Below are 24,004 nucleotides of genomic sequence, written 5' to 3'. Positions count from 1 at the left end.
TTGATGGTTTTTCCAGTAAGACAGCAGTGGTAACCATACGACAGACAGCCAATGTTTCCTTGACCCCTTCTACTGACTGTCCCAACAGAGAAGCAGAGAAGGCTGCCACTGGGATACAATCAGAAAACAGCACAGAAGTACTTCTAAAGGTCCTCTTCAGTTACATCAGCAGACAAAGGACTGTTAAGGAAAATGTGGACACATTGCTCAGTGACACAGGGGACCTAGTGACAAAAGTCACAGAAAAGACCGAGGAACCCAATCCTCCTCCCCCTGCTCCCATTTCTGTGCTAAGTTCTGCCCTCCAACCTCCCAGTACCCAGCTCTACGAGCAGAATCTGTGGGAACACAGCACCATCCGCTGTCAAGGAAGGTACAACTAATAAACATTTAAGCCAGTTCTACACACGTAAGCCCAAAAGATCAGACGAGGCATCTGCTGAGGAAGGGTGCCAGTATCTAGGACACTTTTCTACCAGGTCACTGCAATTGAGAGAGTTTCCCAATGACGGAAAAACATCATACCTATCTTCAAGATAGGCCGTGAGTATGATCCCGGGGAACTACAGGCTGATCTGCCTCACCTCAACCCCAGAGAATGGTATGGGTCGTATCCCTCCAGGAATCCTTCAGCTACATGAGGACAAGAAGTTGAATGAACAGCATGGATTCACTAAGGGCAAGCTGTGGCAGACTAAACTGTCTGCACTTCACTGCGAGAGGACTGGTTCTTTGGGTAAGAGGAGAGCAATGGATGTTGCATGCCTTGACTTCTGCGAGGACTTTGACATGGTCTCCCACAGGGACCTTTTATCTAGATTGCAGAGACATGGAATAAGTAGTGAATTATAAGGAGAGTGGAAAACTAGCTGGACCAAATGGAAACCAGCACCATCAAAGAATGACGACAAATCCAGCTGTCTGCATCCCTCAGCAATCAGTACCAGGGCCAATACTGCCTGAAGTCTTTGCTAACACTCAGGATGTTGAGGTCAAGTGCAGTTGGCAAGTTCACAGACAATACTAAATCGGGGGAAGCAGCTGATACACTGGAAGCCAGGGCTGCTGTTCAGAGAGACCTGGTAGGCTGGAGAAATGGGCTGACAAGACCCGTACTAAGTTCAACAAAAGCATCCGTGATCACAGATGCAAGCCTGCATCAGGAATGGAACAAGCCTGGGCAGCGGCACAGCTGGGGGCTGGCTGGTTAGGGAGCAGCTTCTCAGGAGGATCTGGGGGTTCCAACAGACAGCAAGTTGAACACAGGTCAACAGCGCAGCCCCACAGCAAGGAAGGCCAGACAGCTGACAAAGTTCTGTCAGCAGTGAAGAGAAACAACTCTTCCTCTCCATAGTGCACTTGTGAAAGCGTATCTAGAGTACTGCATTCAGTTCTGCACTCACCGGTGTAACAAAGACATTGAAACACTGGAGCAAGTCCAGCCGAGGGCTGTCAGGACAGCTGGGGGACTGAGGACAGGGCATACAGGGAGAGGATGAAAGAGCTGGGCTCACTCAGACTTAAGAAAAAAAAAAAAAAAAGGGGGGGGGGGAATAGGTCTTGGTTTGGACAGGAGATTCCAACCTACCTAATTCCGACCAGCGGCCACTCAGGTCCCAACCTATGTGATCGTAAAACAAAACTCAAAACAGTAATCAGTTGTGGGTACAAATCTTCTCCCAAGGAACTGCGCAATCATCACAAATGCTTCCAGAATTAAGTATCTCCATCACTTTCCTTCTCTTCTCTCTCTCAGTAAGCCTGTCACCTACTCAATCTTTCCACAGAAGTTAAATAACATCAAAAGGCAAAAAGATCCAGCAATGTAAGACCTGTGTTGCTAGATGGAAAACACACTAAAAATTCAGAAAGAAAGGAGAAAGCTTCAGTATTTTTATAGTCAGATATTTTCTCTGTATCTATCTTTCCCATTTTTTAAGAAAATTTGGAGAATAAAAGGTTAGGATAGAGCAGGGACAATTTCTGAACTGCCAATGTATTCTAAAAATATGAAAGTATATAAAGCTAACAAGCCATTTCAAAGAGGATGACACTTGAATAAGAATTCTAGAATGTGATTCCTGTGGCAAATCACTATGTGACATTAATCATACATGATCTCAAGTTTTGAATACTGGAAGAGTTTTAGAAGATAAGAAAAACGCGGCAGGAAACAGTAGATTATGCATCTGATTTGCACACTTCTGATTTCAGACTTCGTTATGCACTGTGAGATCCATCTTCATAAAAAAGCTAAGCTTGTGCAGCAGAGTATGTAGCAGCACTAAACAAACAGCCACCTATTTTTAGAAAGTGCTGAAAGGCAGTTACAGATACAGTAAGATTAACCGTCTAGCCTAACTACCTGGAAATCAGGCAACCAACGCTTCAAGAAGGTTTCCAGGTTTGATGCAATAATTGGAACTTCAGATTGAAATAAAGCACTAGACCTATATAACTAAAAAGAAGGAAAAAAAACACAAGAATTTATATTATTTACACTTCTAGAATTATCCTGAAAACTTTGCAAGAGGATTTTGGGCAGGTGTTGTCCCCCCTGTAAAACTATAGTCCAGAAAGGTTCCATGACAAGAAAATAACTTGCAAAGATATGACAGAAGAAGAAACCCTAAAACGTAATTTAAGGAGAAAAAAGCCAGACACTTCTTTGATGCTGTCAGTTGTTCAAAATCCTCCTGAAATGGACAGCAAAAAAAGCACACAAAAAGAAAACAACAAAGAAAACCTCAATAACTTGGTCAAATGAAAAGGGCACATCTCAGAAAAATCTGAGTAAGGAAAGGATGAAAGGAGGATGAAAGAGTTATTTAAACTCTAGGCTATGAGAACAGTTTGCATTTACCTTTCTGTAGAGGCCAAAGACCTGTTTTTTTTTCCCCTATTCCTGTGACACTGGCAAGCCTTCACACCCATAGAAGAGGGCAGTCAGCTGGATTAGATTGCTAATATGGCTGAAAACTAGTGCAGGCTAGCTCCACCAACACTTTTTCTTCCTCTAAAATGAGTTTTCTGCCAACTTAGCTCCTCCAGCCAACTTGCTGTGAAGCCAGAGAAGCGCCGGTGTTGACACAAGCAAAGCTGCACAAGCCCAGGCCCTGGGAGGGGCGGCAGGACAAACTGACAGCAGCACCGAGCTGGTACGCCTGGCCCGGCTGCAAATCGCTGCTGCGGTGACTTGCAGGGCCACACCGTACGGCCCCACAGCTGGGGGCTTCTACCGGTTACAAAATGACCCTGCACACATGCACAGTTAGATATCAAGTAGATTTTTGTCTTTTTAAAAACAAATAAAAAAAAAAATCAAAGAAGTGCAACACAAGAATGGACAACAACCTCCTGCATGCATTAGATGCACTCTGTGGACTTCAAGAGGACTTCAAATGGACTTCAAGTCCATTTGCAATCAGATGGTGTTAGGTCGATGGATACTTGATGATCCTAAGGGTCCTTTCCAACCCAAATCATTCCATGGTCAAAGCTGTAAGGCAAGGGAACCAGAGACCAGCTCAGCAGACATCGAGCAGCTGGTCACCCAACAGCTCTGCAGGCTCCACTGGCTGTATAATGTAAGCTTAGATATTACATTTAAGGATCTTTACTGAATCCCATTACGCAAAGTTTAAGTAAATTTGAAGAAAGTATTGTAGCATAAGTGCACACACACACAAAGACAACATCAACACAGTAACATGTTTGCAAATTTCTCTATTGCGTCACCACGGAAAGGAATTCTAGCTTCTTCACACTATTTCTTTCCTCTGAGACAATATAGATTAGCAGCTGCAAGGGGGGTGGTTTAAAATGGCAGAGCATTGCAACTGCATCATTACGTTTACAACACAAATTTTTGTAATGCAAGTATTGAAGTTAACCAGACCTAACAACGAGTTTCAGGAACAGTGACAACTGTTAACTAAACCACAGTATGCTAAAATTCTCTTTAAAAAGGAAGAAATAATAATAATTAAAAAAAAACAAAACCTAACATCCCTGGAAAAACAAACATTTTCTCAATCGTTACTTTTAATGGCAGTGAAAACAAGGAAGTACTACCAATCAAGTAATTTTTAATATAACAAAAATAACACATGTCAGCTTGCTAACTGCACCCAATTCTGAACTTGCTTTTCAAGAGCTATCACTCAAAAGACAACTGAAGCACAACACTCAGCTTTTAAGAGACTATCCTACAGCTGGAGATATGGGCTTCTGCCACCTTCAACCGAACATGCAGCCTGCATTTATCTTCATCAAAAAACTATTGAGATCTAGGGAAGTGTGTTCTGGGTTTCTATCAGTCCTTTCTATTCCAAGTCACTCTTCCAAACAAGCGCAGTGCCTTCTCCATCTAGCAAGCACTGCACTAGACGACGACAAACAGCTTTTTGACTACATGCATGATAGAGATTTTTTTTTTCCTGGTATCCATCAGGTAAAGATTCAGTTACTACCAACTTGCCTTATGGCAGCATCTAGTAATCTCACCTGAACGCATACCAACCAACTGTGCTAGGCAAATGCAGTCATAATAACCAGGACCAGAGCGGTCCAGAGGTCTATTTTTTAAAAATTTATTCTTAATTTTAAAGGACCCTTAGGGTGGCTCTTGAGCAGTAAGCCATGGTAGGAATACAATTACAATGGACTGCAGTGTTTCCAAAAGAAGTGAGCCTCAGAAATTACAAAGGCAATTGCAAACATGAAACCTACCATCCACTGCATAGTTTGAATTCTCATCTAATGGGCTCTTGAATAATCTTTCTGTTAGATCGTCGTATTAAATTCTGTCATCAGCAGGATATTCATATTTTGTTAAATGAGCCATAAAAATCGGACATGCCAAACAAACACAACATTATATCCTACAACTTTAATAAAAATACATCAACAGAATGAATTTTAGTACAAGAGAAAACAACTTTACTGCAGCGGACAAAAACATTCTCATGAAAATAACAAATATTTTCACAGCTGTTTCTTAGAAACATAAATTTCTAAGATTAAATAATATTAATCATGTCACGCAGCACGGTGTTTTACCAGGCCAGCCAAATGTTATCCTTATTTATCATTCCCCAAAATCTCTGTGGCAAGTTTTATTTAAAAAAAGATAAATAAAAAATAACAATAGCGGGGAGACTTTGCTTCAGTTACAGCTTATACGGTCTGAAAACAAACAAAAATGGGAAAGCTTTGCACAGCGCTTCTCAATCATCACTTGAAGATTCGATCAGAGGGAGATACACTGAATTCGACTCCTTTCACTCCTTATTACCCTTTCACAGGAGTCACTGGGACAAGCATTGAGAAATGTTTTCTTGCCACCCGCAGCATTTGCCCGTTACCAAAACCTGCTGAAAGGCCCGCTGACCAACCAGGCAAGAATAACCACAGCCTGCTAATTTATTTCCTCCAGCCTCCACCATCAACGAGTTCTGTGTGGATCTCAACCTGTTATTTAAAATAATTAAACTTCCCTGGGCAGAGTAAAGCTGATGTTGCACAAGAGGATTTATTCTTAAGTTTAAGTTCCATACTGCACCTTAAGCTGACTTTACAGCTCACCAGAGACAGAAGGGGCAACGTCCTACTCCTGACATGCAGAGGCCGGCCGCCCCCCCTCAAAGCAATCCATTGTCCTGCCTCTCAGGCTTACCCTTCAGCAAGCAAATTCAACAGAGGTTTGGCAGAGCGCCGATCCGGCAGGACAGTACACAGCAAACTCAACCTCTCTGACAATAAACCGCTCGGTCCCTGGGGCGGTGGGCAGCATGAGACACACTGCCAGGCTGGATGCTGGGGGAGGCCGGAGGGGACAGAGCAGCAGACCTCCCCCACCTGCAGCAGGGGGCCCTCAGAGCTGCACAGCTGCACCACGTAATGTTTTAATCAGTTTAAAACGTTCTGTTAGTCCCTATGCCTAAACCAGTTAATAATTTTAAGCCTTGCAAAGAGAACCAATAAATAGTTGGCGTGCAGCTTTACATTCAAAATGGAGTTGCAGCATGATAAGATAAAAGCAGCAACGTCACAGTTCACTGCTTTAGGAAATCCACGCACACAATTTATCGTTGCCTTATACCAGACAATGGCATCACACCACAATTTATCGTTACCTTATACCAGACAATGGCATCACACCACAATCATTTTACCGTTCTTTGGACAGTTTATTTTGAAGGAATTCTTTTCACATTCGGTATCTGTGAGCTACAGACTGCTCGTGTGCATTAGCTACAAGACACCGGTATTCAAGCTTTCACTACAATCGTTTTAATAAGCAACTATCCCCATACATTATTAGAACATAATTCTTTCCATGGATCACTTAGAAAAAGTTATTCAAACAAAAGCATTGCCAAAATGTTATTTCTTTAACTCGTAGCAGACATTACACCATAAACGAAACCAAGAAGACTTCTCAAGTTATTTGCTCTTAATTATTCCTGTTAGTTACAGTACCCAAATAACCATTAGCCATTCCGGATTCTGATTTATACTATGCTGTAATTCAGAGACTGAATCCCATTTGGCACGATCCCCAGTTCTGTGCAGGGAGACACCACCATACAAGAAAATTAAATAAGTTTGCAACACTTTTACTACATTCTATTTAAAGTACTCAAAGACATCTCACAGCTATGTGTATGTACTAAGGAACTAAGCTCTAGTTATAGTGTCAGCAGTTCTCAAAAAAAAAAAAAAAGCTTCCATCCTAAACATTTGTGTCACTGCATCAGGCAATGATTTAATGAATACAACCACACCCTTTGATTTTAACTCATTATGCAACACCTGATTATCTTCGCGACATTTCCTGAAGGCCAAGAAATTTCTTCGCATCAGCAGCAGAATCAAAAACATTTTATTTTGGATTTGTGAAGGGACAGGGCAATAGGGACTACCAGGTAATTCTTTTTGGACCATAGCATCCACCAACACAAGCTGAAGAGCACCCACCCATTCAGAAAAGTGCCATTTACTCCTGAGAATGTGACATTCACAGGCAACTGACTTGGCCAACGCAAGACACCAACTCTGACTCCACCACAGCTTAAGATCAGCTTCACCTGAAAATATTACACGTTCACCGCTGTTTAATACTGTAAGAGAAGGCTTAAGACATGCTTTTAAAAATTAAGGAAGATAAAATTACCACCGTGTTTATTTCTATGTAATGAATAAGAATATACATATATATATATTTAAGCAAGAACTAATCGAGAGCATCAGACAGATTTCAACCTATGAGAAGTAACTCTGCCCTACAAAAACTCCAACTTTACCAAACGGGCACTAAAAGTTGGGCCCAAAGAAACACTCCAACTCTGTTTTTCCCCCAATGGAAGCGTCTTCCAGAACAACTAAGTTAAGAGTTACATTTGTCCTTCTTGCCCCAAAAGAATTTGTCCCCTCTATCTCTACAGCCTCCCCCACTGTAGCAGCTCCATTTTTATCTTGTTTTCTCAGCCTCCTGCAGTATCTTAAGCTATCCTGCACTCTTTCACTCCTCTGCAACACACACACATCCATGCAGGCACATGCTGACCTGTGCACAGTCCCCCTGCTCCCCTGGCCCTTGACTTCTCAGCCAGTGTGGGTACAAACATCACTTTGCAGCAAACTGAACCATGCTGAGGAAACACTGAAGCCTTTGCTTGTGGGACTCCAATTTTTGGTTCTTCTGAATTAGTAAAGTGGGCAAATTTCACAAGGTCTCAATCTATTTACGTGTGAGGTATCTACTCTTCGAACAAAAAGGTTCAAAAGATATTAGTAGGAACAGAAGAAACAAATTGATGATGGCTAAAAAAAAAAAAAAAACCACCCAAACACCACACATTCTTATAAAGCATTATTTGAAAGTGACAAGTTGAGTTTGGCAATTAGTCTCACTTTACAGGACCTGCTACAACACAAAGCACCTTGACATCCCTCGGTTATCTCAATTATAGACGCAGCTAAAACCCTACAAAAAAGGGGAAGCCTGATACTGCGCTGAAATGTATGCGTAGTCTTTCAGAAACAATAGCAATAAAAGCCAAAGTAGTTGTTTAGATCATTTCAATAAATAATCCATTATGTGTTTTATCTCTGTACATAAAACAAGCAGCAAAATACTAAAATATCCAAATAGGCTCATTATAAAAGTATTTGTGCGAGCAAAACATTTGCAAAATGCTGACTTATCTTTGCTAGCAAGCCATATATTGATACTATTATTTATGTTATTACTATTATTTTTATACTTACCCTTACATAAAGTAGAGTGTAAGGATCTATTCTATGAAGATTGCCAAGTTCCTGGTTTGGGTTTGTGTTTTTTTTTTGCCACTAAAAGACAGTAGAATTTCTCCACTTTTTCTAAGAAAAAGTAGTGTTTTCCTACCGAATCCAAGTGCCAGAAAGTAACAGATGAGGCCTGCTGCACAACAGAATTACTTACACCCAAAACTTTTATGTCTCACTTAGTGCAAAACTATTATAGCAGCAGCTACCAAATGATAGATGTGCTTTTAACTAAAACCCAGAAAATTGCACACAGATGCCTTCCAATTTAGACAGCCAAGGACAAGTCTGGGCTCCTAAAATCCCATCTCAAAATTAACCAGAAAGAGGTGATGTGGAAGCAGACCTGGGCACAGGCTATTATTTTAGACTATGCTACCGAGTGTATTACAACATGTTTACAGAGCATTCAAAAACTAAGGTTTTTAGTATCTTTCCACATGCTTTAAGCAGTTTGTCTTTTTAACATTTCATGCCATTTATCGCTGATGTTAGATTGACAAAAAACACAATAGTATGAAGATAATTTCAATTTTAAACCCAACAAGTGGGTTTAAGATCTCCCCACTCAATACCTGAAGATAATGCCACTGAAGTGAATGAGGAGGTTTCCTGTTCTTAAAAACGTTGGAAAGGACACTGAAACAATGGGCTGAGAAGAGAGAGATGCAATGCTGTAAAAAAATTCCAAATGGGGCTGAAGACAGGAAGACATAAGAGAGCCACTAGAGTCATGAATTTCTCACTTTCAGGTAGAAAACTACTCTCAAAAATAGAAGAAAGGAACAGAACATATCCAGACACTGATGGGGCTGAGGAAGACCAGGGTGGTCTGGTCAACAGCATGAAGAAGTTTAGCTTGTGATAAAAGACAGAAGAAGGTGAATGATGCTCCTTCAGTTCCAAGCTAATACCTATCTCCTCTAGGTCATCAATAGAAGTGTCAGAAACAGCTTCAGAGACCATTAAAACAATTAATAATTTCACTGTTAAGAGTAAAATAAATAGAAGAGGGATAGCAGGTGGAAAATTTTCAAGTATTCTATCTAAATATAAACTCCACTCTGCCCTCCTAATTTGTGTTCTTCTCATCAGATTTCACAGCAAGATAAAAGTAATGAAAAAGCAGGAAAGGCTGACCACCACTTCAAATAGCAACTCTGCATCTACACAGGATCACACGCAGGGCCTGTGTTTCTGTGCTGCTCCAGAATCTCTGCCTCCTTTAAGAAAATACACAAGTCCACAACTCTTCATTTTGTGAAGACAACCCTTTATACGTGAGCTGAATGAAAAACTACGCAGTCTTCTAGAGTCCTCAGACAACTGTGAAGTTTCTTCTGCTGCTGCTAATGGGTAATCCAAACAGTTTTCTCATTTGTTATTAGGTAACCTGTAGCCAAGAAAATGGAATGAAAATTGAGCAAATTCCTGTCATGACTGCACTCAAATCTCTCAGCAGCTCTGAAGGTAGGGACTGGCAACATTCCTTAGAGAGGAGGTCCTCAAACAGAAACTTCAAAATTAGTTCCCAGTATCACTACTGTAACCACCAAGAGATTTTTAAAAGGGAAAAAAAAAAAAAGAAGAAAACATGAAGGAATAAAAGGTTTCTCCCTTCTTCTGGAAAATACGTGTTTCGGAATACTTTATACGGTTCATCATTTCTCTTCTCCAGTCTTAAATTAAAAGCTTCTCTGTATCCGTGCAATAGATAACAGGCAACATCTCCTTGCAGCTCAATAACATCCCAAGGGGCAGAATATAACAAGAGTTCCCACAATTTTTCCACAGGAGTAACGATCAATAGTACTCTCCATTCCTAAAGTAAGCATTGAACATCCCCTTCTCCTAAATCTAAATGGATTTGGTTATTACTGCTTTACGTTTTAGGTCTGACTATCAAGTAAAAAATACAGGAATTCATGCAGACAGAAATCTCTGTTCACTAAATTTCTCGTCCTCCAAATCAGGAAAGAATTCCCATGCAACAGGGCTACTCTGTTAGCACAAATTTCTGCACATTCTTCCTATGTATTTGAAACTGTACTGGGGAGGAAAGTAAATTCAGAAAACAAGGAAAAAGTTTCACCAATTCCACTTGCAAACTAGCTAAAATAACAAAAATGCAGCACTTTCCATTCTTCCAATTTTAACAGTCCTCACGTTTCAAGAAAAGTAAACATGCAAGTCATGTATATCAATAGATATGATGTCTATTAACATACTAAAAACTATTACCACCGCTCCAGAAGCGGTTTTGAATGCAGTTCAATGAATCCAGTTTTAAAGTGTCAAACATAGTTCTAGGAATCTTTTCCACATTTTCCATAAGACAGTCTATACAACACAGCATAAAAAATGATGACACATTAGATATGTAAGACTGGCCAAAAACCTAAATGCTAGTATGAATCACACTACTGAAGAACAACATTACCAGAAGGCAACAGATAAATCACTCAAGGAAAACTCTTCCAGAAAGACCCCTTCGTTTTTATTGGAGAATAAAATAATGAAAATATTAAAAGAAAACACTTTAACAATAGAATAACAAGCTATTTCTTTATGGTAATGTCTAATACACTAAACAAGAAAAAAAGCAGCACCTTACTGGACATTTGTAATCAAAAACAAAATCGCTAATCTTATTTGCAAGCAATTAATTTCATTCAAGTGCATTGTTTATCTGAAGTCTGACTGATAGTCAATGTAAGTGTGAAGCACCAGAATTTTCTGTGTGCATATATGCACACAGAGGTACATATTTAAACAGAACGATTTCTATTAGATTGAGCTCAATTACAGTGACAGACGTAACAAGCATTTGGTACCTAATTCATTTGTTTTGAGCATTAACGGCAGAGATGAACAGAATTCTCAGTTCTCCCTCTTCCCTCTATCAAGCTTTAATCTAACACTTCTGAAAACATCAAGCAAACACAATTGTTAGTTGCTGCTTACATAGATTCTAATGGAGTCTGTGAAATATATAGACTCAGATTAGGCAGAGATTTAAATTCTAGGCTCATATTCTAATCATCACCTTGCAGTCGAAGTTGATATATTCCCTACTCCACACACATTTTTCCCTGGTTTTGTCCACATTGTACTCGTTTCAGAAAATCTGGAACTCTCACGCTTGTCTAAAGTCCAACCTTTGAATGAATAATCGTTGTTCTAACATGCTGTCGTACGTTTCCAGATTTAAAACTGCTAGATAATCCACATAGATACCTTGTATGCCTTTTTCCTATGAAGTCAACACACCCTATAAGAAGTAAACCTCTCAAGTAACATTTGAAACACTTCTTTTTCCTTTGCTTCAAGTCAGCACAAAGTTTACCTGCTCTTACTAAACCTGTTATAGTATTATCATCCCATTTGGACTTGGTCCACCCTCGTAAATTTTCGTCACCGTTGTCCACATTAGGTTTTCTTCACAAAAGATTCCTAACACATACATGCGAGCATGCTTGCACACTCTTAGGTCACATCATTAGTCCTAAAATTAACATGTCCCCAAATAGAGGAAACACAAACCCGATTGATTACTCTGCCCATCAGCCATGGAATACTGAAACTTCCAAGGGGGATGCTATCCAGTGTCACGTTGATACTGATGTTGAAATGGGATCTCAAAAATAAAAAATGGGGGTGCTGCACACAAAACCTATCTTTTGTTAGCCACCTGTCCAACCAGCATGCAGCCAAGGTGCGCAGAGAAGACAGCGACTAAACACCATCCCGACACTTCGAGCAGTACAAGCAAACCTCACTGTAGAGAAAGTTCAGGAAAAAAAAATGGTGTCCACAACAGGGAGTCCTCCTTTCACCACCGAACACCTTAAAGGTAGAAGGGAGGTAACATGACAGCAGTTATTAACCAGAAGGCGTTTCTGAACATCAGAACTTCAGATTTAATTATTTAAACCAGCAAACAGTATTTTGTTCATGCAGTATTTCTGCTCCAGAACCTCTAGTAACAAGAAACAAAACCCAACATCCTGCAGGAAGATGTGCAAGAGGTAGTACCTATATTATACAGATCATACAAAATCACCATTGCTAAACTTACACCTGACTTGAAAAACTCCACTCATGAAGAACAAATTAATACATTTTTTTCTTATCATTGTTTAAGTATTTAGCAGCTATGGGCCCATGTTAACCGGGTATGTGCTTATAGCAATTTTGCAAGACTACAATACCAGACGATTTATTCACGGGTTAAACTGCAAAGAATCAACAGTTAAATACATTCGAAATTCAGTGTACTTTTTGCATTATAATTAAGAGCTTTACAGAGAGGAAAAAAAACTGCACTGCAAAAAAAAATACTCAAGGCTTTATAAGCGCTAAAGGTTCTTTTTAGTTACAGCTGATAGACTCATCATCAAATTTTACAAATTATAGTCGAATGTAAGCACAAAACGCCCCCCCCCTCCCCAAATGAACCTCAGTGCCAAGGCTTGAAAGTAGCATTTTAGAAGCAGCCCGGCCTCATTTCACGGTGAGGGGGGAAAGGTAGGGCCTAGGCCGGAGCCTGGGCGCCGAGCAGGGGCAGGGACAGGACGAGCCCCACTTCCCCCTCGCCCTGCGGCTGCCAGCCCAGCGCCCCTGGGCTCGGAGCCCCCCCGCGCTGCGCCAAGCCCCGGCTGCTCTGGGCGCTCTGCCCCTGCGAACAAAACACGGCGCTGCCCCGGCCTCGGGAAATGAAAGAAAGGCAGAAAAAGCACAAGGGATCGGCTCGCCCTCGCTAAGCCCTCCCTCCGAAGCAGGTCTCTTTTCACCAAATGGAGCCAGCCCTGGCGGCACCCTCCCTTCCCCCACGCCACCGGGGCACCTCTCATTGTCGTCGGCCCCCAACGGGGACCTGATACACACACACGCACCCGCCTGCCCCCGGCCCCCGGCCCGCTCCGCGCCCCTCGCCGCTTGCCAGAAGCGCAACGCGGGCCGCGTTTCCCCCCGGGGGAGCCGTGCACGCACCTTCCAGAAACAAGCTGTCTCTGCAACCGCCGCCGCCGCCGCCACCGGCCATCTTCCCGCTGCCGAGCCTCGCTGCCTCACTCCATCGCTCAGCGAGGCGGCGGGGCCTGGCCCTTCCCCCGGCCTGCGCGCTCCGCCGCCCACCCCCACTGCGGAAGGCTGCCCGACCCGCAGCGGCGGCAGCAGCAGCACCGCCGAGGCCCGGCCCTCTCCCGCTCCCGGCGGCCCGGGCCCCGCTGCCTTCCGGCCCCCGCGCAGCGGCAGCAGCAGCCGGCGGCGGCAGCGCGCCCGCCCCGCTCCGCCCGCCCCCTGGCCGCCCGCCGCAGCCCCCCGCGCGGTCGCCGGCCGGGCCTGGCCCTGCAGCCGCCGCCGGAGCCCGCAGGGGGAGACGGGCCCGGCCGGGGCTCCGCCGGAGCCGCCTCCGAGCAGAGGGGGGAGGCCGAGGGAAGGCTGCGCTCGCTGCCGCCCCTCTCTCTCCCCCATGAACGGGGCCTCGGCGGCGCTGCCCTGCCGGGCCCCCCCTCCGGCTCCCCCGGGCCGGGCTCGGGCCCCCAGACGCTAAAATGGCCGCAGCGGCGCTGCGCCCTGCCGCGGCAGGGGCTCGGCCGCTCCCCCCTCGCTCAGGGCTGGAGGTGAGGAGGCGGCTGGGGCCGCGCACAATGAATGAACTCGGCGGCGGGGCAGGACGGGGGCCCGCTGCTCTGCCCCTCGCGGGAGGCCGCCGAGGGCCGAGCAAGGCTCGCGAGTCCTCACGTTATGCGCGGCCCGAGAGAGGCGTTCGTAACCGCACGACCCGGATCCCGCAAAAAACACGGCGCTGCCAAGGCGACTGCACAGAAATTGCAAGTCATGGCCTCCGGTGTGTCTGATTTTTAAAAGAAAAAAAAAATCCTCGTTCGTCTAGCACGTAGGGTTTTGTATTTTAAATGGCCTGCCCGTGAAGCCAAAGCACCAAAACATATTTTAAAAAATGGAAGGTAAATTCTGACAGCCTGGAATTGGCAAAAGCTAGAGATGGCTTTCTTGGACACATGCCTTCATCTGACACTATTAATGCTACTTTGATCGCAGAAAGGAGGAATTCGTGTCTGATTTAAAGTACCTAGTTTTAAAATGACTTCTCTCTGAAAAGTGAGCTCCCAAAATTAAGGAAACTCAAGACTTTGCACACTTAAGTCCTAAAATAGGTTAGCTTCAAGTACATAGCGCCTACGAAGATTAAAAGCTAAATACAGGAAAACTCTGCAAGTTTCCTAAATTTGTTACTTTCATTCCCAGATTCACTGACACCAACCACATTCAAAAGCCAATGTGTTTACAAACACTTAAGAGAGAGAGTGCTTAGTTTGCACACCAGCAAGAGATGCAGAAAAGGAAGACACAAAAGATGTCAGTGCTCCCCAAATGCTATATAGCATCACCAGAGCTAATGAGCGATTAGAAAAAAATCCAAAAGCTGGATCAGTGCTGCCAAACACCTCTCTGTAGAAAAAGAGAGACTTTTTCTGAAGGAGAAATCGTAAAATATTCCTTCATTAGTAATAAAATTAAACAGGAATCAATTAGGAAAATTCAGTGCAAGCTAATTATACAGAAACCAGAAGACCACATGTGCTTAATAGAAACGTAACATTAAAAGACCAAAAAGAAAAAGAGAAACAACAGAAGAAAGGAAATTTAGAATCTAATTTTGTAAAAATACCCTATCATGTCTCAGAAGGGTATCATCTGGACAGAGGGTTGGTTTATGGTGGAGTCACAACATGAAATCTGCAAAAACAAGTTCCTATTTTCGGCTGAGACCAGAAAGGTTCAGGTCTACCTAATTCTTCACAGATTTTTAAAAACTAAGGATTCCGATTTATTGGAATAAATGTCTGATAAGAGTTTTGTGCTTTTGTTGATCAAGTTATGGTACCAAATGCAGCTCCACAGTTTTATTTTTAGTGAGCACAGTATAGATAACAACATCTTTTAAAGCATAAATAGCAATGGAAGAAGTTGCCAATACTCATCTGGGTGCATCCTTCATTTTAGACTTTTTTGATTGGCAATTTAACATTATTTATTTTATGGAGAAGAGCTGCCCCAAAATTACATCTCGCTCTGTTTTTTTTTTTTTTTCTCATTATTTTAAAACCGTTGAAGGATGCAAGCGGATAGTATTTTGTGAAACCTCTTTTTTTTCATAAAGCTTTTATTCATAGTCCATTTTTTTGTTTGTTTGCTAAGTATTTGTGAAGGAGTGCAATACTGCTGAGTCAAGTCTCTTCAGCATCCTCCTAGCTTTGCTTAGAACCAGAGGATTTTGTCCATGTGTCTTACACATGTAACTGAATGATCAATGAGAAGAGAAAACTAGCATTCCTATTTCTGCTGGACAAAATCATATAGAATTTACTGCGTTTTCTTTCTCTTTTAAGTCCAAATGTTAATTGTCTTCACTCAGTAAGAACCCAGGAATAAAATACAGCAGTTCGTTACTTCCTGGCCTTTAGCAGCCACTAGAAGTTGACCACTTCCATTACAGGTAGGTGACAACCCCAGGACCCAATCTAAGATCCTAAATTTACAAACATGTATTTACAAACGTGTATTGCTCTATTGTCACAGCACTGCAGAGAGTGAAAAGCTGATTACTTCATTAGGTGATGATCAATTTTTACTTCACCTTAACAAATTCCGCTTTTCCTTCTCTTCCCGCAATGAAAAGCTTGTTACTAATAAATATTTAGATTATTTAGATGAATTAGATAATTTAGTACTGAAGTGACAAATATATCTTTTTTCTTTGTATTTCTGATTCTTTCCAACTATTTCTTTTCTCTCTGTGTTTTGTAAGGTTAGCCAACAAAATGGGTGGCTAATGCATAGAAACTATTTCCTTACTTTAGGAATAAAATAGAATTAGGATTACAATTTCACACCTTCTGTAGTTGTGGCATTATACATTACTTTTTTTTTTTTACTGCTACACAAATCACAGGGAATTTATTGGTACCCTGAATCAAACCTTTCGTAATTTACAACCCATGAACCCATTCTACAGACTACAATTTGACTTTTTTTAACAGTAACACCTTTTAGAAAATAATGATTATGGACTGAATTATTTGTCATTGTTTTCCATTGCTGTTCTTAGAACTATTCCTTGAATGTATTACAGATGCACAATCTCTGCTCTATTTTAAAAATAAAAGCTTTTCTTTTGTCCTTGTGACCTGATGCCTGTTTCTCCTCTGCATTTTTAAAGCAAAATCAGATATATTTCTTGTGCTTACTTTGTCTTGTTCTTGCTGTTAAACGTACTGTTTCACTTTTAGTTTTTGTTGTTGTTTTTTTTTCTTTGGTCTTGCTTGTTTTTTTACCAGATATTATTTCAGGACAGCTTGCATACCGTAATAAACTTTTCCAGAATACTCACAAGTGGAAGAATACAATTTGTCCATGTGCTAGGATTTACAGCAATGCATCCAGATTTGGAAATGTTTTTTGTTAAATTTTGGTGTCAAAGATAGTTTGCTGAGTAGATAATAAACAAGTACAGGCTGCTAAACATCATCAGAACTTAGACTAAAACATTCTTTTAATTCTTTCTTTGAAGGAGCCATAGTTTTTAAATCTGACTCGCCTATCTCAAAACGCAACATTGCGTTGTTGCAGAATAACCATAACGAACAAGAATCTATTACATCTTCTGTTACTGCCATAAACCTTTTGAAAATAAAAATCCTGTTTTTCATTGCTGTGGTTGCTGCTTAAATATCTGCTGCACCATTTTAGTCATTACTACATTACCAAAGAGAAACAGTTTTGCCTTAAATCTGTAAGTTCTCTTGTTGGACAGTAAGATCAAGCAACTGTATTAGACTAAAAAGCTATGACTCATCAAGCATCAGAGTGAGAGTTGTAGACCTAAAAGACTGATGGAGAGAAATGTACAACATCATTAACCACAACACAGCATCAGAGAGTACTTTAGGAAATAGTATTTCTTTCTGCAGGGTTTGGGCTCTGGAAGGCCCTTTTTTCTGAAAAAAAGAAGAAAATAGAATTTGGCGCACAGCCCAGAACCACTGTATCAGAGACTGGGAAACAGTACCTCTCCGAAGTATAAGAATTATAATACTAATCATGAGAAGAAATTTGTAAAAGAGAATGGTTTAAAACTTATACACGGAGTCATACAAAAGAAGAAATTGTCATTTATAACTCAAATGTAAAACATCCCATCTGAAAAATGTGGAATAATCTTCTGTATTTTAAATTATTCCTTAATAATTACATTGTGTAATTATTTTATTGCACATTTTCAGGCAAGGATTGATCGTTGACCAAGCAAAAGAAGCTTTAGAAGATTGTTAAGAAACAAGACTGTTGGTAGTAGTTTTGTAAATGTTAAGGGGAACACATAAAAGGCTGAAGAAAATGTAACAGTTCTGAGACATTTAGAATATATTTTCTGATATATATTCAAAATGTCTGTATAAAAGATATCTCAGTATATTTTGACTCACTTTATCGTATTTGCTAAGTTTCCTGAAGCAACTCTGTTGTTAACCTGAAATAATATTTTCCCTTTCTCCAGCATTTTTATTGTGATATTCTAATGGCAGTAAGTTTTTGCATACAAACTGATCAAATATATTTATTGGTTGCAATCCAAACTTTATCAGTAGGCAACATTATAAGTCTGTTCTTGTCTGTCTTTGAGCAGAACTCTTTCATGATTTTACTACAAGAACAGAAGTTCTAACTGATTTAAAGGAAGCAAAATATAAAACATTGCATTTGTCAACATAAGTAGTATGGCATAACCACAATAGCCTTTCATCTGAGAACAAAAAGAAGATAATGAATGCATCCACAGCATGAAATACTAAAATCAAAGACTATGTAATCAGGGAAACAAAATTATAGAAAAATTTACCATAATAAAACTAAAAGCTCAGTAAGACTCAAACTGTTACTGAAGACACTTCAGGCATGCAAAAACATACCACATACAAAACATATTATGCGTATATGCAGTGTCAGATCCTGTCTCCTGCTTTTCAAATCAACACATAATATGCCTATGTCAACTTTGAATGTATTTCTAAACACGTTTAAAAAATATTGAAACTTGGTTTGTATTAAGTTATACAGAAGTCACTCTCACAATCACACATGGAAAGAAGTGTTCTTAATTGCCAACTAGAAAACAGTGCTTGTAGATGGTCTATTTTTGTAATGGTCTCACACCCATCAGAAAAGGAAACTGATTTGTAGCTGAAATCCTTGGAGATGCTTTGTAAATAATCATTAGCCTCCAGATTTTCATGTCAGTAGAACTATCCAATTTAAGCTGATGTGTATAATAAACAGAAAACATCTAATCAAAATTGTTTCAGCAAGGTCACGCATTTTGGAGCAGGATCACCTTTCCTCTGCCTGTTTCATAAGTTACCTACTTGTATAAAGCTTAAAGGAAAATTACTTTTCAGAGCAATTAAGGCAATCTTTCAGTACAAGTTATTACAGGTTTTATGTAGGTAACTTCTGTATGTATCTGAATTATGTTCCTAAAACTAAACTACATCCAGGACACATAGAACATCAAATACTAACCTGTATACGTACAAGCAGAAATACATACTAAAGTATGTGTTTGAGTATGTATGTATTTGTTTCTTACAAATTTCCCTCTAATCAGAAGAGCCTCTAAACCTGCTTCTCAGGTAAAGAGAGAAGAGACTGGACTATGATGATGAATGTGCTTTTGTCTGCCTACTTCACTGGTTAAGTATAGTAGTGAACTCATTCTCATCTGTGAAGTAGAACCAGTAAAAGCGTATGTAGGAATAACCATACTGCAAAGAACAGAATCCACACAATAAGGATTTGAAAGACATAAAGGGATCATTTAGTTTGTCCTCCTACATAGAGACAAGTTGTAAAGACTTACAATGTCACAAGTATGTGCCCTTACAAATCAGTTTAAAATGGATCTTCAGTCTCCACAGATGGCATATCAGAACATTTTTCCTAATATTAACCTAAATTATATTTTCTACAAATAAGTTTCTTCTTCTACCTCAATTAGAGGTCACTGTGCTCTTCTGAACAACTTTTATATACTGGGAGACTGCTGTTATGTTTTTCAGTCTTTTCTACAATTCCTTCAGCCTTCCTTCACTATTATTTTAATCTTCTCCCTGGAGTCCCTTTAACTCGCCTGCATTTTAAAGTGGGGCATTCAAAACAGGATGCAGCACTAATGTAGGTCTCTCTAAAGTCAAGTAAAGCAGAATGATTGTCTTCTGCTTCTGACATGCTACAATTCCTTTTAATATGTCCTAAAATACTTTGTAACAAAATTACAGTTAGATCATGGTCAATTTGTAATCCAATATAATTCCCCAGCCCTTTTCTATACTGTTGTTCCCTAGCCAGTTGTATCTCACTTTGGATTAGTTCGTCTGATTTCTCCTTCTAAAGTCTAGGATTTTGTACTTGCCTTCACTACATATTATCTTGCTGGTTTTAGATAATTTTCTTCATCTATCCAGATCACCATGAACTCAATCCTGTTATGGCAGGGGCTTGCAATACTTGCAGTATGGCAGTGAAAATACAAGCAGAATTACAGCTGGGATAAACCTGCGCAGAATCAAATGCCACTCTCACACCCACTACCTTTTTTCAACCTGTTTCCTAGGTCAATTTTAAGACATCACACAGGACAACGGCTGAAGTCTTAGTACGATCAGTATCACCTGCATTCTCTCCCTAATAATCCCATATGCCAACTACCCCACTGAGGATGGATAAAACTGTAGTTTGACATCAGAGCTTTGCAGTTATTCCTAGGAACAGCAGATTGGAATATAAGTCCAAGAGACATGTAAGAATACCTTGATATGTGTACTTTAAACTTCCGCTCTTCTTAGTATTTTTAATCTTACCCACATAGGGAGGGGGTGGTATTCTCAGACACTGTTTCCTCTAACAGAAGGTTGTGGATGTCCATTGCTTGAAGATGTTGTGTACATTCTTTATTGTAAGTGTATCCTAGTAACATAGGTCCACAGGACTCGATCTGTTACACATACAGCAGTTGTCAAATGATAGGATGTGTGTTTGGAAGGCTCAGGGAAGATGAAGTTTTCTCCAGAGTTGTGTGGAACTAGGCCCTGTATAATCACTGTGAAATCAAAGGTAAGGCATCTCCATGGAGTAGAGCCTCCACTCTGGTGGAAGTGTAGACAACTTTAACTGCTGTAAGCAACATGGGCCCTGAGAGAGGGGAGCTTAAAGAAACTGGAGTTGTCTCGTGCTCACAGTTATATTATACAAAGACACCTCAGTGAGATGGGATGTGCTAACGCAGTGAGTTTTGCGGTGTTTGTTAGCAAGCTATCACTGTTTATTAAGTAGCACATCATATGCTTTTTTTTTTTTTTTTTTAATTTTTAAAGAGTCTCACAGTCTTTATGCTCTTTGATAAGTGACAGTGTCTGTCATTACGTATCCATCCTTGATTGATTCATTCCAGGCATCTGTCATCCTTCTTGCATTAGCTGCATGCATAAAAATGAATGAACCCGGTTGTGTATTGTTCATAATGGGCACCAACAGGTTACATTATTCAAGCTGTTACAGGAGGCTGCTAAAAGCAGAAGGCCAAGAGGTTGGGACACACTGGGGGCAGGGAATGGCTGCTACCATTCTGAGTCCTACTAGACACCAATGGAGCCCCCTTGATGTGACACCCACGTGACATATACATGTCACTACTATTGCTGTTGATTTTTGTAAAAAGCTACAGAGATGTTAACTGCTATGGGCATAACTGGCGTGTGATCTGCCTCTAGGTTTTGATTGGGGGTGGGGGATTAGACTGATTTTAATGTTTTGCTAACTTTTCCTGTTAAAATTTCATGAGAATTACTTTGGTAGTTACTCATCTTCTCTAGGAGCATGAGGTCCACAATAATAGGTAAGTATGCTGTGAACATGTAAGCATATTACTCAGTCAATTCAGTGCTCAGAAGACAGATGCTGTTCCTTGGAATATTATGAAGACATTTATTTCTTTTTTGAGAAAACTCTATAATGCGTGATTAAGTTTACTTATTTTAATATATGGAATTGTGTAAGTTTCTGTAAAAGGCACCAAGATCACCAGCACTGTTCTCTTTATTTTTTTAAAGAAAATACAGATGCAAAGTACAGTTTTTCAGCAGTTTGAAGATGTATGTACTTTGACTGAGGATTTACGGTTGCTAAAACAATGTGAAATTTTAGCCAACTGTTTAAATTACAGTTACCATATGAGGCCATTTACAGTGGAGCATACCTACTATTAATGTCTGTCCTATTTGCTGCCTTTTGGCATCTATACCACATGTATTGTTTTTCAGTACTGAAAAGTTTTAAAGTGCTGTATCAGTTTTCATCATAAAAATTCCATTCTCTGCACCACCCATAAGGATGAATGAAGACTGAAATCGTTCTGTGGAAAATTCAGCAGATGAAACATAAGTTTCTTAAGAATAAGTAATATAATTTAAAGAAAATTAAATCATATTCATTACTCCTAAGTAGCTTTCCAAGAGGAAAATCATCAAATGACACTTTTCTAAAAGTACTGGGAAGACATTCAATGCTATAGAATGTTTCCTTTCTTACTGTGTGAAATTTGATTGGTTTCATACAGTTCAAGGTTTGAAGAGGCCTTAGGAGAATACATATGCTATATATATTAACATATAGTAAGATAACTTTATGGTTAATAACTTGTGCAATCTGATTAATATATTCACAATTTGGGGATATTTGTTTTGAATTCTATTAGTATCCTCACCACTTAATAGCAACCCACCTGCTACCATCTCCCCTTCCCCAAATAGACTCACCTTGTTTTCAGGCTCTCTTTATCCATTCCTGTCTCACTCCTCCCTGTGGCTCCTGCACTAAAAGCAATCCTTCAACTTCTCTGTCATTGCTCAAGTTCTTCTCTTCCCTCAGTCTTCCCTCAATCTGTCTTTTTATTCAGTTTCTGTTTTGAGCTTCTTTCCTCCTACCAAAATCAGTAGGAAAATCCCTCCCATGCTTCCAACAGAGATTTCTCCAACTCTTTTCCTCCACAATTGCTACCCCATTCCTGCCTTTTGTTACGACTCCCTCCCACTGCTGGTTCTTCTGTATTAGCTTGTTATTGAATATGGTTCATGGATACTAACTGAGGATAGCGATAGCTGAATAAAAAGAAAATCTAGTCACTATTTATTGAGTGTATTTTCTTCAGTACTGTAATTCAGTTTGGTAATAAAACACATTCTCCCCTTCTTGTATTAGCTAACACAAGTCATTTTGTTTTTAAAAGTGTTGCACGCAGACATGTAAGACTGGAACAGCAACCCAACAAATTTCATGTTCAGTGCAAAGAACCTCAACAAAAACATAATTAATGCAACACAATGTTTGAGATTTTAAGCCAACAAAAGCCAGACCATTTAGAGCTAAGGTTCCCATAGCAACCTTACTCTATCTCCTCCTGTGTCTGTGTGATAGGGTCTTTTTTTACATGACCACATATTGCTAGAGAATGTGCTGTATTATTCCATAAATAGAACATCAGTTTAATAGGTAAGTGAACTACACAAGGACTTAGAAAATTGTCTATGTGTCTTCAAAGGAAATAAAATCAGCGTGGCTTGCAGAGGTATTGTACGTATGTAAACACTAGCAGAAATTTTCATGTAAGCTTCAACACAATGTTTCAACAGCATTAATATAAATGATGCCTGCAAGTGGCATAACTACAAACATGCCAAAAATTCAATTATCTATTTCCCTGTATATAGATAAAATAAAGTTGAGGGATTTTTTTGGTATTTTATCTTAAAAAATACCTTTCTATACATGGAGACTCTTCAATTTTAAGGGATTATTTTTTAGAGTAGGTAACTACCTAAAAGTATATAGGAACTCAAACGAGGCAGTCAGACTTCAGGGCCACCTTAACATCAAATCTGCACTTCACATTCTTCAACTGTGACATTTTGATGCAAAACTGTCTCAGAGAACCTAAGAATATCTTGTTACAGGCAAAGTATAAGGCACCCAACTCATAAATTTTGATTTCTACCTCTGGATGCTGGTTTAGGCACTGCAGGTCAAAACGAATGAAACACCAAGTTTCTACCAGATCTAGAGCAAGGCAAGAAAGTTGAGATCCCTCATAAGTTACCAGTAATCTCGAAGTATGTTTTTGGAATTGAAAATGTTTTGTATGACACTGATACAAAACTCTGCAAAACAGACAGCAACGGGTTAGTTTGGAGAGGATTTCAAAACAATAATAATGCAATGAAGAGAAACAAGAAATATAATTGAAATACTCCTGACACAAATGAGAGAAACATCATCTGCTTCCTCAGTTGCGCTCTAACATAGATTTTCCACATTCAGTTTCTTTGTAAACAAGCTTAAAGACCTGGTTAATGCTCTGACTGTTGTTAGCATCCAGGCAGGTGGATACTCTCAGCATTCAACCACTGTTAGCTCTGAAGAAATCTGACACTCAGCAATGAGATGACTATCAAATCCCTGAAGCATCTCCTTTCTCGTAATAATGTATGAACAATAACGGACAATGTGTCCAAATAGAAGTGGGTAGCAGCCTGAAATATTGAATAGTTCCCCAGAGAAATAA

General features: G+C 40.2%; 1 protein-coding gene across 7 annotated transcripts in view; it reads right to left on the bottom strand.

Annotated features, from left to right (window-relative positions):
* SENP6 (SUMO specific peptidase 6) overlaps window positions 1-13,556 on the bottom strand; it is an 80,372-nt gene extending 66,816 nt beyond the window's left edge. For 3 of the 7 annotated variants that reach the window (XM_035543152.2, XM_050709920.1, XM_035543153.2), the window contains exon 1: window positions 13,303-13,555. In XM_035543152.2, coding sequence (XP_035399045.1) covers window positions 13,303-13,354 — 52 coding nt within the window. In that variant the 5' untranslated portion in view covers window positions 13,355-13,555. Of the gene's footprint in view, window positions 1-11,853; window positions 11,897-13,302 lie in introns of those variants that run through there. The other 4 variants (XM_035543148.2, XM_035543149.2, XM_050709921.1 and 1 more) reach the window with 3 other exon arrangements.
* Between the last annotated feature and the right edge of the window lie 10,448 nt (window positions 13,557-24,004).

This window comes from Cygnus atratus, chromosome 3 (genome assembly GCF_013377495.2).
Source record: "Cygnus atratus isolate AKBS03 ecotype Queensland, Australia chromosome 3, CAtr_DNAZoo_HiC_assembly, whole genome shotgun sequence".
Taxonomy (NCBI): domain Eukaryota; kingdom Metazoa; phylum Chordata; class Aves; order Anseriformes; family Anatidae; genus Cygnus; species Cygnus atratus.
The sequence above is the reverse complement of the archived record's forward strand: the minus strand, read 5'-3'. Positions and strand labels throughout refer to the sequence as shown.